The sequence below is a fragment of the Pseudonaja textilis genome, chromosome 1 (genome assembly GCF_049901715.1).
Source record: "Pseudonaja textilis isolate UNSWEBS1 chromosome 1, rPseTex1.2, whole genome shotgun sequence".
NCBI lineage: Eukaryota > Metazoa > Chordata > Lepidosauria > Squamata > Elapidae > Pseudonaja > Pseudonaja textilis.
In genome coordinates this window covers 104,407,527-104,424,446 of record NC_141990.1, presented here as the reverse complement: position 1 = coordinate 104,424,446, position 16,920 = coordinate 104,407,527, and the positions used below count along the sequence as shown (strand labels likewise).

General features: G+C 33.7%; 1 protein-coding gene across 1 annotated transcript in view; it reads right to left on the bottom strand.

Moving 5' to 3' along the window:
• Window positions 1–16,920, bottom strand: part of ASCC3 (activating signal cointegrator 1 complex subunit 3) — a 216,855-nt gene that overhangs the window by 50,204 nt on the left and 149,731 nt on the right. Inside the window, exons 31-34 of the mRNA XM_026726677.2 lie at window positions 12,408–12,545; window positions 11,342–11,462; window positions 10,290–10,422; window positions 9,104–9,229 (exon numbers count right to left, since the gene is read on the bottom strand). Coding sequence (XP_026582462.1) covers window positions 9,104–9,229; window positions 10,290–10,422; window positions 11,342–11,462; window positions 12,408–12,545 — 518 coding nt within the window. The remainder of the gene's footprint in view (window positions 1–9,103; window positions 9,230–10,289; window positions 10,423–11,341; window positions 11,463–12,407; window positions 12,546–16,920) is intronic.

Below are 16,920 nucleotides of genomic sequence, written 5' to 3'. Positions count from 1 at the left end.
TATATGGATGCTTTCTAGTTATCATTCAATATGTGGAAAAACACAAAATGATCAGTATCAGGCATAATATTTTTATAATGTCATTAAGAATTTCATAATTAAAAGATAAAGGAGATCAAATATATAAAAGAAAAAGGGTAAAAGAAGAAGTGCTAGAAACACATAGACAAAGAAAAAAAGTAAATGTTAAACAGCATCTTCAGATCTTATTTATAGTTATATATAAACTTTTATCATTTCTTTCCCTGTAAAACTACATTAGAGTACTCTTCTTCCTATATTTAACCTCTTTTAATCAGCAAACTCAGAAATCATCAGCTAACTTTTATTCAATTATAGCAAAGTCCATACAAGATTTCTAGTCTTTTATAAAAACAGTTTATAAAAACACTTATTGTTTTGTCCCTTACTAAAGGAGGTCAGTTTTGCCATCTTTGCAACTTCCATCTTCACAATCCCTTCCTCAACAGTGGATACTTCTGGTTCTTTCCCATCTTTGTGTCTTGCTGTAAATTCATAATGATTTTTCCACAAATGTCTTTATTACTTTAGGTGTATGTGTTTTATTAAAATGCACGTGTCAAATAATGTAGATGATGTATTCTCAATTATTCTGATTTGAATTTGTACTGTTTTATTCTCTTCCTGTTACAAAAGCACCATTTAGATAAAACTTAGCAAAATATTTTGAGAATAAACAGTGTTCAGATATATCAGTTGATGCTTGTTGCCCAATGTAAGTAGTTTCTTTTATCTCCAAGTGGCTTCCTTTCCCTATCAAGCAATGTATTTACTGGCAATTTTCTATAAGGTATAAATTTGAGCGGACATGTATAACAGTTATTTTATGAAAGGTTACAGCATGCATTTGATATATCAATATGCAGTTTAAAAACAAATTGTACAAAAGAAAGATCTCTTACAAATGCTTAGCTCCCAGATTTTGCACACTAACTTAATACTTTCATATAACTATTTCTCTATGTTACTGTGCACTGAACTAGTATGGCTGATGCATTCCATATTTCTACTAGTAATCTGTGTTTCACCACTTTTGTGAATTTGTTGTCATTCACTTTCCTCAGCAGCTTACAACTTTTGTCATTTTATCTTATTGTATATATTTTATTTCCCCCTCTCCCCCACAAAGAAAGTCTTGATAAAATTCTTGATGTAGGATAATAAAATAGTCTTGCATCTTGAAAATAACATCTACTAAAAAAAAAAAAACTGCAGTTGAACATTCCAGCATTTAGTACATTTCGTTTCCTCTGGGAGAATGAGATTATGGCCAAGGAAAGGGATAAATTTTTGACTTTTGTTCAGAATAACTATAAGAACACTTTCAGTTTTTTCAGTGAAACAATTCATTTACATATAAGGAGACAGATTATGAACTGTGTTTTTAATTATGAATCGCAAGAATGTTGCTTAAAACTTAATAGTGTTCATAACTATAGCCACATGAACAGTAATGTATCATGTAATCATGATAGCATTTGACAGTGTAGTCATACTTATTACTATTCTGGAAATTACTCTAAAAGAAAATTGCTGATATATAAATTTTGGACAATAATTAAAATGACACAATACATTTTAACTGAAGTTACAGAACAAAAAGGAAAGTATGTTTTATTCTAACTTATCATTTTAGGAAGTTAGGATTCAGTGAGAAATGAAACATTATAAAGATCTTAATTATTTAATTTTGTATTAATTTTAATGAAAATTAAATATTCAGCTGTATACAAGGCTAACTAGAATTGAGTTTAGCTGGTTCATATGAGAAATTTTAAAAAATAACTATTATGCTCCAAAGATGAAATCTTACTTCATGCAGCAAATGAAATATTACCCGATTCTTTCTGTTCAGACTATTATCAATGTTTGCTTATATTTCTTCCCAGTTATAACTGAATGCAGATGCTATGCTAAACTATGATTCATTAAATCAAAATAAATCTAAGTTCACACAGTGTGCTCGTTCATAATTCATGGTTTATAAATCACATTGTAAATCTGGATTGTACAACATCTGGATTGTGCTAAATTAAAACCAAACCAATTAGATTATGGCTTAAAGCAATTCATGAATCAAACTGTTATGCCAATTAGAGTGATTATTTCTGAGGCACCTTTGTGCTTTAAGGAGAATTTTATGAGCAGATGATTTCAATATTATACATTTATTGTACAATAATGCAAGTATTGTCAACTTTTATTACAATATTTGTACAAAATACATGCTTTTAAACAAAATCTATGTTTGCAATACAATTCTATTTATGATTTTTCAGAAATAAAATTTAAGGCAACTGATTCTGAAATAAATTTGCTACAAGACTGAAACACTGTACATTGAATGCAACAGACAGTTCCTTTGATTAAGTAATAATTTTTGGAAATACAATGATATGATCCTCTATAAAAATAGCATTATAAAAATAGCGTATGCCAATGTAATTTTGAGATTAATTTCTGCTAATGCTTCATTTAATTTCAACAGTCTGGGAGAGGGGTTAATTGCAATGGAAGATAATTTTATATCATAATATTCAATTGAATATTTACTAATTCAATAGATATACAACTACCGTAAATAAACACACACACACATACATATCTTACCACACTCCTCTGAAAACCACAAGGCTACAAAAGAGATCATGAACCATATAACAGAATAATATTCTTTCAAAAAGAATAAAATAGTCTGATGATTACATCGAGATCCTTGAATAAATCTAGTTTCCCAGCTTGAAGAAAAAAAAAACCTAAAATGCCAGAAGAAAATCCAACTCAAACTTTTCCTAGGTTTTATTCAAACACCATAGTATAGCCAAATATATTTTCTTTTTTCAAATATCCCAATTTAGAATTTTCCTTTCTCATATATCACAATTTAGAGGGACTATTTAGAATAGAATTGGGCAAGTGTGAGGGTGAAGAGTAAAAGCTTATCTCTGCAACTAGAGGCTTCCTTGCATAATGTTAGGTTTAATTCTTTGGCCACAACTCCAAACGAATCTATAAATAAGTTATTCAGTAGGACTTACTTTTGGGTAAACATGCACTAGATTTCTGAGTTAACACAGTTTTTTTAAAACAAACTTCTATAGTGTCAAACAAAAATCCAGCTAAAAAGATTATCCTCCCTTTTTATTTGACACCACTACTATTATCACTTTTGTGCACTTTAAATGTTCATATGTTCAAAGCTGCATAAAGCTACACTATATATACCCTTCCCCTTTTCTGGGTAACTGTATTATCTAACTATTTAATTGAAGATAAAGAATATAAACAATGCAGTTTCATGGTCCTTACATTGAATCATCTAGTCATTATTTCCTCTCTGCTGCAAACAGACAGCCCTCCTTTTTTGTCAGCACCCCATTTCATTTATTTCTCAGTGAAACCCAGTTTCACAATAATTGACTTGTCAGGAGCTTTAATTTATGAGGCTGGGCTCTGTAAGCTTTCTCCTATATTCTGCTCAACCTGCACACAAGCAAGGTTGAATATTTACAATGCTGTTAACAGGTGCTGAGTTGTTTAATGATTCTAATAGCCAGAAGCGTACTGAGAAAGCCAGCAGGATCACAATTACAGGCTGTTTGAACACAACAATTACTCGTCCCCTGAGAGGTGTGAAAGTCAAAGGCAGTTTTATACTAACAGCATCTAGTACATGGACTAGACAGGGTAACTTCCATTAGTAGCCCATTGGGGAACAATGCAACAACAAACTCTAAGGTACCATAAAAATTTACTAAGTGTGTAAGGTTTAAATAATCAAAACACTGAACCAGCTACCTTTTTTTCCCTGACTGGCCTTGAAATAACAGATGACAAGAAAAACAAACCACTAAAACAGCAAACATCCAAAATAACCCTTTCACACATACTCACACATGCAAAAAGAACTGTTTTTTCTTATATAAACAAGGCTGGAATTTCATCAGTTGAGAAACAGAGACGTGCAGAGACATAAAATGTAGATGAAGTTACAAAGACCATTTTGGGTTTAATGTGGATGATGGTGGCAATAGCTTCCTGTTTAGTTTATGTAAGCCTGATCCACAATCTCCCTGGGAAATTTTTCATCAGCCTTGAAATGGTGCTGTTAAAACTGTCAGGCCAGTAAGTCATTTGCTACAAAACACCACGTTTTAAATGTTCAGATTATATGGTAGAAGCAATGACACAGATAATGAAAGCAGGTTGCAGACTTTTTTAAAAAAATCTGCTTCTATTCAAAGAATGTTGTGGAGAAAAAAAATCTCACAATAATCCATTTTACAACTATTGTAATTTTCTTGAATCTTAGAAATCTCATATAAATATAACATAAATGGATTTCTTAACAAATGGGTTCCATTTTATTCATTTAAAACATTTTCAGCATTGTGCAATTTAGGTGAGACTATTGATAAGAATTTTTTTAACCTCAGGCAAGATAGGATGCTTAGGCAAAATTTGCTATTCTAAGCATAGCCCTGATAGATGAAACACTGGGAAGATGACCCAATCAATGTCTTTTCTGTATGTAATCCAAGAGTTGTGGTTCAACATGCCTCAATGGGTAGGAAATTGGCCTCCCCTGGAGAGCCATTTCATTTGCAAGAGAAAAGGGATTTCTGCCATTAATACATTGAATGGCCATTATTATCATTTTTAATTGGTAATCAAAATGGAACCAAAACTGTAGAGTTACTTTTATCTGACCAATACAATTTGTAAGAATGTTAGCATGTCTGTCTGCAAAACCAGACATGCTTTGAAGGCCTCAATGATTTAGATATTAGTTTATATTTAAAATAGTTTGTTTTATTTTATTTGAAGTAGAAATTGCTTAATTTGTTGACCTGTACAATTCTGGCCAGAGATTGCAGTAAAAATTACTTATTATAATATTTTTGCTTTCATAGAATATCTCATATAACTGCAGAATGATACTTAAACAACAAATTATGTTGCACAACTCTACAGCTCCTTATGCTGCACTCAAAGAGACTCTGAAGAGTTGAGAGACCACCCAAATAGCCATAAGAGAGTTAGGCAGAAGTGGGAAAGGAATATGTAAGAAATATTCTCCCATTCCAGTGGAAACTTCTATTGGACTTTAGCTTTTTAAAAGGAGAGCGTTTCTGTTTCTAGCATATTACCTCTAGCTGAATCCCAGAAGTAAGAAATAGAAAGGACAAATAACTGAAAGATTAATACATCTTTCTGACATTAAGTTTAGCATTAAATTGTCACTACCAATGTTTGCAAATGAATTTGCTGCCTTATGAAAGTGCAACTTCACTTTTTTTTTACATCTTTCCTAAAGTAAAGAAATTAGAGAGGAGTTTTGATTGCCGAACAAGATTCTTTTCTTTACATCCAAAGATGTAAAGATGATGACTTCTATTCTGGTTTCTTTTCCTACACTAGTAATGTGACTCCATAAACACAGAGGATATTTTTTGGCTCCAGCCAAAAAATACTTCAGAGAAAAAAGAGGGGATGAGTAAGTTATGGCATGTTCAGATAATGGAGTATATTTTTTAAAAAAGTGTTCTGCATATAGTGTCTTTGTTTTTCTTATAACTTGACAGAAATGTTATTTTTTAAAACAAGTTTTAAGAAGCATTAGCAAAAAGGGAGAAGGGAAGTGATACTGCGATCTTAAGTATATTTATAAAGGAATTTAGTTCCTCTAAAATTAATGGCATTTGCCATGGTTTTACTCTGCCAGATCCAAATGACAGAACTATGTAGAGTGAATGCCCAACACACACATTATTAGCACATGTGATTGTTTGATTCTAGAGAACAGCTATTTATCTAGACTCAACTGTTAAAGAAGGGCTGGGAGAAAGAATACTTAAAACACATTATGGAATCTGTGTCCCTTCTAGCTTTAAATATTCCCTTTCATAATTAGAACGGAGGTAATGAATGAAGTCCTTGAAGCCTATCTTTTCACTCTGTCACAAACACACTTTCTAGAGCTCATTTGTTACTTAGATTTTAGCAATTGGTGACATTTAAAACTATGTGAAAATCAGCTTGCACGCAGGGTGACTACATATGAACATGGAATATTCACTCTAACAAGCATTCTACCATTTATGTCAAATTCATTTAGGTCCTTAATATAGTATGATAAAATAGCAGAGAATGAAAGTAACTAGCTGGTTAGTATGCCAGGAAAAGCTGGACAGCAAAGCAATAGTGTGAAAATTATTACTCTGAAGCATGCCTAAACTGACTTATGGACTGCTTTGCCTGATGAAATCGCTTTTCATATATATTGTTTACATCCCTGATGGGCTCTGTGCAACTGCTAAGGAAGATTCATATCTAGACTTTATATTCAGGGTCCTATACAATGTTAATTATAACTATAATTGGGAAGGCTTTCTATTGTAGGGAGTGGTTCTGTTTTGACTAAGAGTTAAACAAAATAAATTTTGAAAAAACAGACACAGAAGCTTGTGCAACATAAGTAGACCAGTATGCCTGTACTGTATATGCATTCAGGTAGGCATGTAAATATGCATGTGCATGCACACACAAACACATACCGCACAAATCTTTACTACTTAATGGCCACACTAGCTGAGGAATTCAGGGAGCTGAAGCCCACCCAGCTGGAGGAGATTCAGACCAGAAAATACTACATTAAATGGATAAGAGGATGGAATAGAACTTTGGAAAGATTGAATCAAGTGAAGCAATGGCCGAATATCACCTAGGAACAGACTTCCAGAAAGACCGAACACTGAATTCCCTTCCCCATATAAAGTCTTTTTAGATAGTAAGTTGTGTGACATATTTTAAATTTAATGTCTGCTCAACAGACATTGTTTTTCTTTCTCTTGAGAGTTGATATACATCCTCAAAATCTGTTCCAAAGGTTTGGGGCACTGTTTCTATTTAACAAAACACATAATTGGCTTCTGCTCATTAGAATGATACTGCCAATTCAGAAAGAGTAGAAGCCATTAGGCTCAATTCCTGTGGGTTATACATTGCACCTTCAGACAATTCTGAAGAACAATAAGCTTGTGCATAGATTGAAAATGATTTGGGAGAAAAAATGTTTGGATATCACACAAAAGCAGCAACAGTAGAGTGTTCAGTAGAGTTGCCCAGACCCATTCCAGGTTCCCATGCAACTGTTCTGCTTTAAATATCATATTAATTCTACCAAATAGATTCCTTAGTAGCATCCTTTTTTTTTAAAGATTTGTGCAGAAGACTGAAAGAAGTCAATTTTTTTAAATAAACATCAAAGAGGTGCTGTGTTCTGAATCACTTGAAAAGTGTGCATAGCTTTAGAGATTCTAAGCAACAGATTGGCAATTCTGTAACAAAAGACATACTATCCTTGCCTTTGTTCTGAGAATTAAGTCCTATATGGAAAGTAAAAAAGTACTAAAGTGGAACTGAATATTTAATGAAAAAAATATTGTTCCCGAGTTTATATTCTATTGAAATTAAGACCGCAAAACTGATAGTAATTCAATGTTATGTGCTTTGTCATTGAGTCAAGACTACTTTTTTTCTAGCAAATATTATATTGTAATGATTTTTTAGTATTTGGTACTAGTGTTTAATATTTTGTTTTGCAAACAAACATGATTTTAATTATTGATTAAAAATCAGAAAAGTAAAAAGTGGGAATGCTCAAGTTCATTCTGTGTTAAATTATTTTTGGAGGGTCAACTCTCATATTTGTTATACGGGGGTAGGAAATATTCAATAGCCAATGGATGCATTTAGTTTTTATTTAATGGATACAAATTATGAATTATACATGTTGGATATTTTAGGAATTTGACAGCTCCTAGTCCTACAAAAGGATTAGTCTGAGATTACAGACTACTATAATAGTAGATTACAAATACTATTCTTTCCTCATAACACTGAATATCTTGAAACACATTTGTTCTACAGATCAAACCATCTGTACCTGTAATACAGTTGTTCTGGTTTTTCAGATAGCAACTTCACCAACATTGAGCCAACATTGTGCCAATTCTCAAAATATTTAAGATGGAATATCATAATGAATGTAATACTGATTGAACATTAGAAGCTGTTGTTTAAAACCTGCCATATCACTCATTCTGAAATTTAAACTCAGTGCTTTGCAAAACATTTAATTATTTAGTGCTTAATAAAAATACGGAATGAGTAATGGAACATGGTCAGGAATTAGAGAACTTTTTTTAAAAAGCAGCAAGATTCCCTTTCTGCCCAATCAATAGTAGCTCTATGTGCTATTTTTTGAGGGGAGGGGGAGGGGGAGAAGGAAATCAATACAAGTTTGAAAAGATAATGAGAAAATTAATTGTTTCTGAATTTTGAAAATATCTTTAAAAAGCTTAAATAAAAATTATACTGTAATAATTAAAACTTAAGAAATTGTTTGCCTCCTCACTAGTTAAAAGTTCAATTGATTAGCAAAATTGCAGTTTGGATCGAAGCATGTGGGATTGATCTGTAATTGGTGGGATTAAACAATAATGCCCTTTCTTTCTAACCATCTATTGAATTTCAGCTGAAAATACATAACAACATTAATTCTTAACTTAAGATTTCACAGCACTTCATCAATCATCTATAATAGGGGTCTCTAAATTTGACAATTGTGGACTTCCATTCCCAGAATTCCTCCATGATGGCTGAGGAATTCTGGGGATTGAAGTCCACAAGTCTTAATGTTGCCAAGTTTGGAGCTTCCTGGTACAGATGATTGATGAGAAATGTATTGCAAAATCCTGGTATTTTTTGTTACTCTTGCAGGGCATGCCACTGCCAGCATGATGATTCAATGGTTTCTAGAAGTAAATCCGCTGACCTGGAAGCGATTGAAGGTTCTGGAGGTAGACCATCCCCAAAACAAGCTAATTTCCATAATAGGATACCATGAACTGGTTTTGGTTTGGAGGATCTGTACCTAGAAACTGCAAAATTGTCCCCAGAAACAGTACGGTTCATAGGAAGAACAATATGTTTTGCATACACACAAAATAAATAACTAGAATAAACTTTTGTCCTTCATTTGGCAATTCAGGTGGGGACCAAGAATGTAATAGCTCACCTGGGATTCATAATAAGACGGCGGAAAAAGTAGGTCCAGGTGATATAATCCATTGCATCTTGCTTTGAAGTTATAGTTCCAGCTGCAATTTCAGCATTTAAGTGATCAGACAAAACTTCTAGTAAACTGAACAAAAATAAACAAACAAATAATATACCAGTTATAGTTTCAGCTGCAATTTCAGCCTTTAAATGATGAGGCAGAATTTCTAATAATCTGAACAAAAATGAACAAATAAATAGTATTCCAACTTTCTTGAGATAATTTATACTGTTGATAATTTGAAATGTTGCTACAAAATTGCATTAAGCAGATAAACAGTTTTAATACATAGCTACAGTTTAATCTGCTTATAGATATTGGTCAAACTACTAGATATTTTAGATTTCTATACTAGGAATCTGCTATTCTAGCACCACTGAATACATAAATGCAAAATTATTTTAAAGGAATACTGTTACTGTTTTTCTTTTCTTATTTGGAAGCCTGAACAGAATAATACAGAATTAATTCCCATTGTAAAACTGCTGAGCCATCAAAGTACAGATACTTTAAAAGAACACTGTTGGTTGTAAATAATATTACTATTTTACTATTTTAGTTCTTATGATATCCACTCTGACATCTATCTACTCATTAAGGCTCTCTAAACTCTATAAACCAAGACCTGATATATTTATGCATGAACACACAAAGAAAGAGAATAAACCCAGTTTTCATTATAAATATAATGATTTATCTACGCATTAGAAGAATACGTATGTATACATATACCCCACCAGAGGTGGTATTCAGCAGGTTCTGACCAGTTTTGGAGAACCAGTAACGGAAATTTTGAGTAGTTCAGAGAACCAGCAAATACCACCTCTGGCTGGAGATTTTACAGTATCTTTCCCCTGCCATGCCCACCAAGCCATGCACACAGAGCCAGTAGTAAAAAAATTTGAATCCCACCACTGTAGCCCACACTGGAGACATACAATTAAAACTTGACACAGACTTATTTGGTAACACTGTTTGATCATTTAAGCTCAAGATCTATGAAAGAAATTCATCTGGAGGGGGGGAAAAAGATCCAGGAGGTTTTATGGATTTTGGCCAGTCAATGTTCGGTATGCAGGTAGAGAAAATATAATTACTAATGGAATATATTTTCATATCAAAATAATATAAGTTCCTCTTTTACCTTGATTCTACTGGAAAAGGCTCATAAAGGAATTTTTTGTAAAAATCTTTCTTGATGTCATGAACCAGAATCACTGCTTTGCCTTGATCATCAAACTGAGGTCGTCCTGCACGTCCCATCATCTGAAGAACATCTACGAAAGTGAAACAGTAATAACATAAAATACAGTCTCTCTCTCTCCCTCTCTCTCTCTCCTTCACACATGCACATGCACACGCGCACACACACACAAACACTTTTATTTTAAAATTTCCAGAGACATATATTGCATTTATTTTGCTTATACAATAACGCCTTTTTAAATGTTGTATTCTGCTTGGAAATGTTATCCATAACAGATAAAATGCAAACTTTTAACCATTAAAAATATTAAAAATTATTTCCAGTTACTTCCAGTTTATAAAACGAAAGTTAAAATAAGTGCTTATATGAAAGATCCAATAATATGTGGGATGCCACATCCTACGTGTGAAATTTGGTTTCATAAAAGGTAAAAAAATAATGGGGACCGGAATTATTGGCTTCATGATTCCAAATGCCATAGAAAAATAGCCATTATAATTTCACATCTCGGAAAAGTAATAGAACAAGGAAACAAACATAAAATCCCAGGCATGATTTGAGATCTTTTAAACTGTGTATCTTATCCTTTAGGTGCTTATTTACATAAATGAATTATTCTGATTGTAGCTTCTGTACCATATTAGCTACATAGCTTACATATCTATTTCACCTTATTTTCTCTTTGTAGATGATAGAGATAAATTTGCTTATTTCCAGCTCTAATGATATTTCTTATATTCTATTGAAAGCGTTATTTTTAACTTTTAAATCAAACCCATTATATTGTTTAGTGGGTGAGAAGATAGATAATACATTTTTGTAAATTCTCTGATTTTCTTTAAACATCAAAAAATTAAAAGTTCCCATTATCATGAAAAATCTGAACAAATCATGTGGCACATGTAATTTAGCTTAATTCTCTTTCATTTTCAGGAATAAAGATTAATCTTTTGTAGAGCAAAATAGTCCTTTTCAATTTGTGACTATACCTGTAATTGGATAATCCACATAACGCCTGGTTTTCCCATCATAAAATTCTGTTCCTTTAACAATTACTAAATGTGCTGGAAAATTGACACCCCAGGCTAATGTACTTGTGGCAATAAGAACCTAAAAATGAAAAAAAGATGTAACTGTGTAAACTTTTTCATTTTTTTACACAGTGTAAACAAAACTTATGTTTTCGAAGTTAATAAAATGTTTCTCATACAGATAATCCTTGGGTTGTGACAACAATTGGGATTGTTTTGTTAAGTGATGCAAAATTGTAAAGTTGCTCAGTGACAACAATCCTGGCAGTCCCTTTTGCTGATGTCACCCCAAGATATGTCGGTCATTGAGAGTGACGTAGTGGAAGTTCCAGGCAAGGAGAGGGAGGGATAGGTGGAAAGGATCTGGGAGGCCCAATACAGGCTATGCACAAGCATAGGAGAAGTAGGGTGTGGTGCTACACTAGTGCAGAGAAGCAGAATAGCCAGGAGAAGATGGTTGTGGTGCTGTGCAAACATAAGGAGGCCAGAGAAACAGGGAAAGGAGGCCACGTGGAGGCTTGTGAAAGCAGGGTATGGTGTTGCAGGAACACAGGGATGCCAGGGAAAGCAGGGCACAGTGCCATGCAAGCAGAGTGAGGCTGGAAAGGAGTCCACAGGTTGGCCCAAGAACAGGGAGGCCAGGGGAAGGAGGCTACATGTTGACGCAAGTGCAGTGAAGCTGAGAGCAGGAGAACGGATTATCACATGAGTGCAGGGAGTCTGGGGTGATTTATCAGAACAATTTGCAACCTTCCTTGTTGACTGTTTGTGGGAAACCGATGGGGAAATGTTGGAAATAGCAATCACATGACTGTGAAAGCACCACAACTGTCATAAGTATGAGCAGGTTGCCAAGTACCGAAACTTGTGATCTTGTGACTGCAAGGGTAGTGAGAAAACTGGAATTTTGAGGACCAGTCATATGTATCACTTGTTCAGCGCCATCATAACTTTGAATGGTTGCTGTACAAATGGTCAGTAAGCAAGGACTATCTGTATGCTATTATGCATATAGTAAACATACTTGGATTTTACAATTCACAAACAGCTCTTCCACAGTTTTTCTGTCCCGTTCGTGAAGGCCAGCATGGTGGATGCCTATTCCAAAAGCCAGGGTCAGTTTAAGATTAGACTCTCGTACTGTTGAAATGATGACATTCATCTGTAATACGTAAGTTTAACAGTATAAGACAGATTTACTTGAGAATCTTTCAGAACATTTTCATCAATAGCAGGAATGTTAATTGAAAAGGGTTTTCAAAACAAAGTATTACTCACAGTATTTTATAGAAACAGGGAAAAAACCTCTGCTAAATTATTTAAAAGCCTTTTTGCCCCTTAAACCTAACCTTGGTATAGATCTGTCATGGCAATATTTATTTTCTATGATGCACCTATAGTGGTAGCTTCATATCATCCTCAGCCCCTAAGTGGGACAGGCTTACATTGTACTCAATAACATTTGGTGTTAAAAGTAGTGTTTTACTCTTCTTCAACTACCACCTGAATGTGGGTATAATTTGTTAGGCTTTGTTGCTCATTTTCTCGTAGAAAAATCAGAGGACTTGCATTACTGAGAACAGAAGAAACACAAATGGGATAAGGACAAGCTAAAGGACTAGCATATGTGATGGTGGTATAACTTAGTTCCAAAGAAGGGATATGTGGAATTCAGCATGGGAGAACAGAAATAAGTCAGACTCTTCACAAACAAGTTCATTTAGGATTAACAAACCACTGAAATAACAGGATTTGGCACAAAGTAAGTATTATAGATCAAGCCAGCCACACAAAATAACATCAAACTTAAGTCAAAACATTTTTCAGATAATAAATAATTATAGGCCAAGTGGCAAAGACATAAACATATGACAAATATAAATACAACTTTAGAATTCCTTTTTGAAAACTATCTTCCACATCCCCACTCAACTGCTTTTGAAAAGTTGGCAAATCTCAGAAACACTATCTCATGCAGTGTGTAAAAATTTTTCTTAAGCTTTTACACAGAACGACACATAAAAATACGCTGACAATATCAGAAACCTTTAGACTGGAAAGCATTGTTTTCTTTAAAATGTTAAATGGAACAATTTATCCTGTTGTAGCATAGTAGCAGATAAATCGGTTTACAGCGTCAATATTATTGTACAACCATCAATAATGAAGGAACTTTTCTCCCCCTGCTAATGAAGGAAAATAATTTCATGAATACAAGAAACTCCAAAGATCAATTTTATAATCTATTTACATTTAGATTAATTTGAAAAAGAAAAACCGACAGAAAGCAGTATAATGCAAATGACACATTTTGATAATGATTACAATATGGACACTATCTGTTGTAGTTCTGCTACCAATACGTTTCTATGGTATTAAGAAAACTCTAGATGAGTCCTCTCACAGGGAAAATAAAGATGCTGATGTAATCCATATTATCTGAGAAGTACAGTAAATTAGACAGGGAATTAATAGGATTGCGTAGTAAAAGATTTCATTTTTCAAATAATAGTCAGAAACAAATGATCAAGAACAAAAACAGAAGGTAAGATTCCTCTAGGTTCTGTTCCGTGACGGAAGTATCTGGTTTCTCCTTAGAACAAATACTACTAAAAAATTCAAATATAGGCACTGCATTTGCTCACTTACTCCTGTAAGTACAGACCATAATGTGAGAGTGTCATATCACTTTGCTTCCTATTCATACTGGATCACAGATTTTGTAATATTAACTGTACATTTGTTAGCAAAGTTTTATTGTAAAACATTTCCACCCCACAGACTCTGATTTACACCACTGGGTGTTTATTCAGAGGGGATGCATTTAAGAGTTGCTAAGCTGGGGGTGGCATTCAAGATCCAATTTGCCCACTGCCTTATTCTAGAGTTGTGACCTGAGGTATTGTTGATTATATTTGCAATGCCATGTATTTATAACAATAAAATCAAAGGACCTTTTATCAGGAATTCCGCCATATATCCTGCCAATCTGTCATGGTAATAAAGGGTGATTTTACTTATTTCTTACAGACTCTTTCATTTTCACAGAAATCAGTAGAGCAACAGAGCAAAAATTACAATATTATCTTGCTCACCTATAAGCACTATATGCAATACTATGACTTCAGAATTCTGAAAACATTTTGTGAAAAATTCCTGTGTGATTATTATTTTTGAATAGATATTATTTATTATCTTAACAAATTGAAGCAAAAGTGTTAAAGTTACTGCTGCACAAGAATAAGTTAATTAATCTAGAAAGGACTACCACTGTTTATGGCAGCACTTGTTTTACAACTATTCTTCAAAGTACAAAACAGATTTTTTGTTATGATCCTAAATTTCAGTGAACTCAGAAAACTTGTATTTCAGTAAAGATATGTAAAGGAGTAAGTCATAAATGCATTTTTATTTTACTCAAGGCACCATCCTCTACAAATCCATATGCATACATAGCAGTTTTCTTTTGAAATAATGAATCATTTTTACAATCAAGGGTAATTTGCCTGAAACACATCCAAATTTATTCTAAGCTCAAAGAAAACTTACATTTTCACATGATAAATAAAATTTCTTTTAAGTGTATTGAAAAGGGCTGATTGTAATATTAATACCACAAATAAAAACATGGATCTTTCCTAACAAATCAATGTAACCTGTTGATACTAAAGAAGAAAAAAACCCTGTTGTTACTTGACTTAATTATAAGCACATCCATCTTATTGTGATCTCTAAAATCTGAGCCTAAGATTCCTTTCAAAGCAGAGAGTAATATGCTTTTACATAACTTTAAAGTAGCAAAAAGGAAGTAAAGAAATAAATTAAGTTTATGACAAGGTTATGGAAATTGTGCCAAACTTGGAAATAGATTTTTTTCCCTTTTATTTATTACACACGTGTAAAATTAGGAATGATATAACATGAATATATTTGAAAAATATACCTAAAAGGTTACATATGTAAAATTAGGAATGATATAACATGAATGTATTTGAAAAATATACCTAAAAGGCTTTTGTTTTTTTAAAAAGAGGCAGAATTCCATTTAAGTAGATACATTACCCGTGTCTGAAATTCATTCCAGTCAGGGTATAATTCAGCAAGCCGATGACAACACTGCTGGCTCCGAAAGAAAGGAAGAGACCAGATTGGACAAGAATGAGCTAACAGATTGTGCAGTCCAATTCTGTCCCTTTGAGTGTGATATATTGTTTCAAGATGCTAAAACCCCATACTTTCTCAAAGCATTATCTGCTGCCCAGGTTTTCCCATTTTGGGGGAATCCTCATTATTAGTACTCTGTAGCCTTTTCAAAGCACCTCAGACTCAGACCATATGCTACTGCATAATGCTTATTGATGATTTGAAAATGGCCAGTAAAGAAAGATGGGTTGTATAAAGAATCAGGAAAGTGATAAAGTCTTAAAACAAAATATAATCACACATTAAACATCTGGCACAGATGTTGTGCAATGTTAAAATGCCCCTGTGCTAAGGTACATTTAAAAAACAACAACACCCGAAATCATTCAATACTGCAAAAGTAAGTGGTGCTGAAAAATGCAAAGACAGATTCTCCACATCCTTCTTCCATATTATGTATGGACAAAAATGCTGATATGCATCACTCTAAGTGTTGTGACTTAATACTGGGCATAGTGTTAGAACTGAATCTAAATTACACACTAATTTTCAGGCAGTTGTATCTTTTCCACCTAATCTGTTTCCCAGGAACACAAACTATCCAGGCAATGTGAACAACAACTTATGCAACTTATTCTTCACTCTATGGTAAAAAGTAGAGATAAATATATCAGCAATAAAGAAATATAATTTAAGAAATATCATTAACACATTCTAATTCAGTGCTAACATTTAACAAACAGGCGGGCAGTATATGACTTCTGGCTGACAACTTCCATCATCCTTTGCTGTGGGTTGTGCTAACCTGGTATGAAAGGCATCAAGTTTCACAATATCTTGAGTTTTATTATCATTCTTATTGTGTGTGTGTGTGTGTGTGTATATGTGTATGTATGTGTGTGTGTGTGTGTGTGTGTGTGTGTGTGTATATACATACACACACAAATACATACATATACATACACACACACACACACACATATATATGTATATTTGTTTTCTGAGGTTCTCGCGGGTTTTTGTATGTGGATCTTTGGTTGTTCGGGTTTTCTCTCACGTAAGATTGGAAGTATCTAGGCAACGTTTCAATGAAGTCTCATTCATCATCTTCAGGCTTCTGTCTTTGGCTCTGTGCTTCTCAGAGTGATGTGAGCTTGCAGCTGCTTCTTCCTTTTAACTGCTAGTGGGGGTGTGTTCTCATTGGTAGGGGGTTTGGCTGTATTCTGATTGGTTGGGGGGTTGGCTGTGTTCTGATTGGCTGGAGGCGTGTTCTGTTCAGGTGGGAGCTTGGTTGTGCTCAGGTTAGTCTTAGTTGCTGGGGGATTTGAGCTGGTGGGCTGTGATCCTGCTATTTGGCTTCGAGTTCGTGGTCATGCTGCATCTTCATGGTGGGT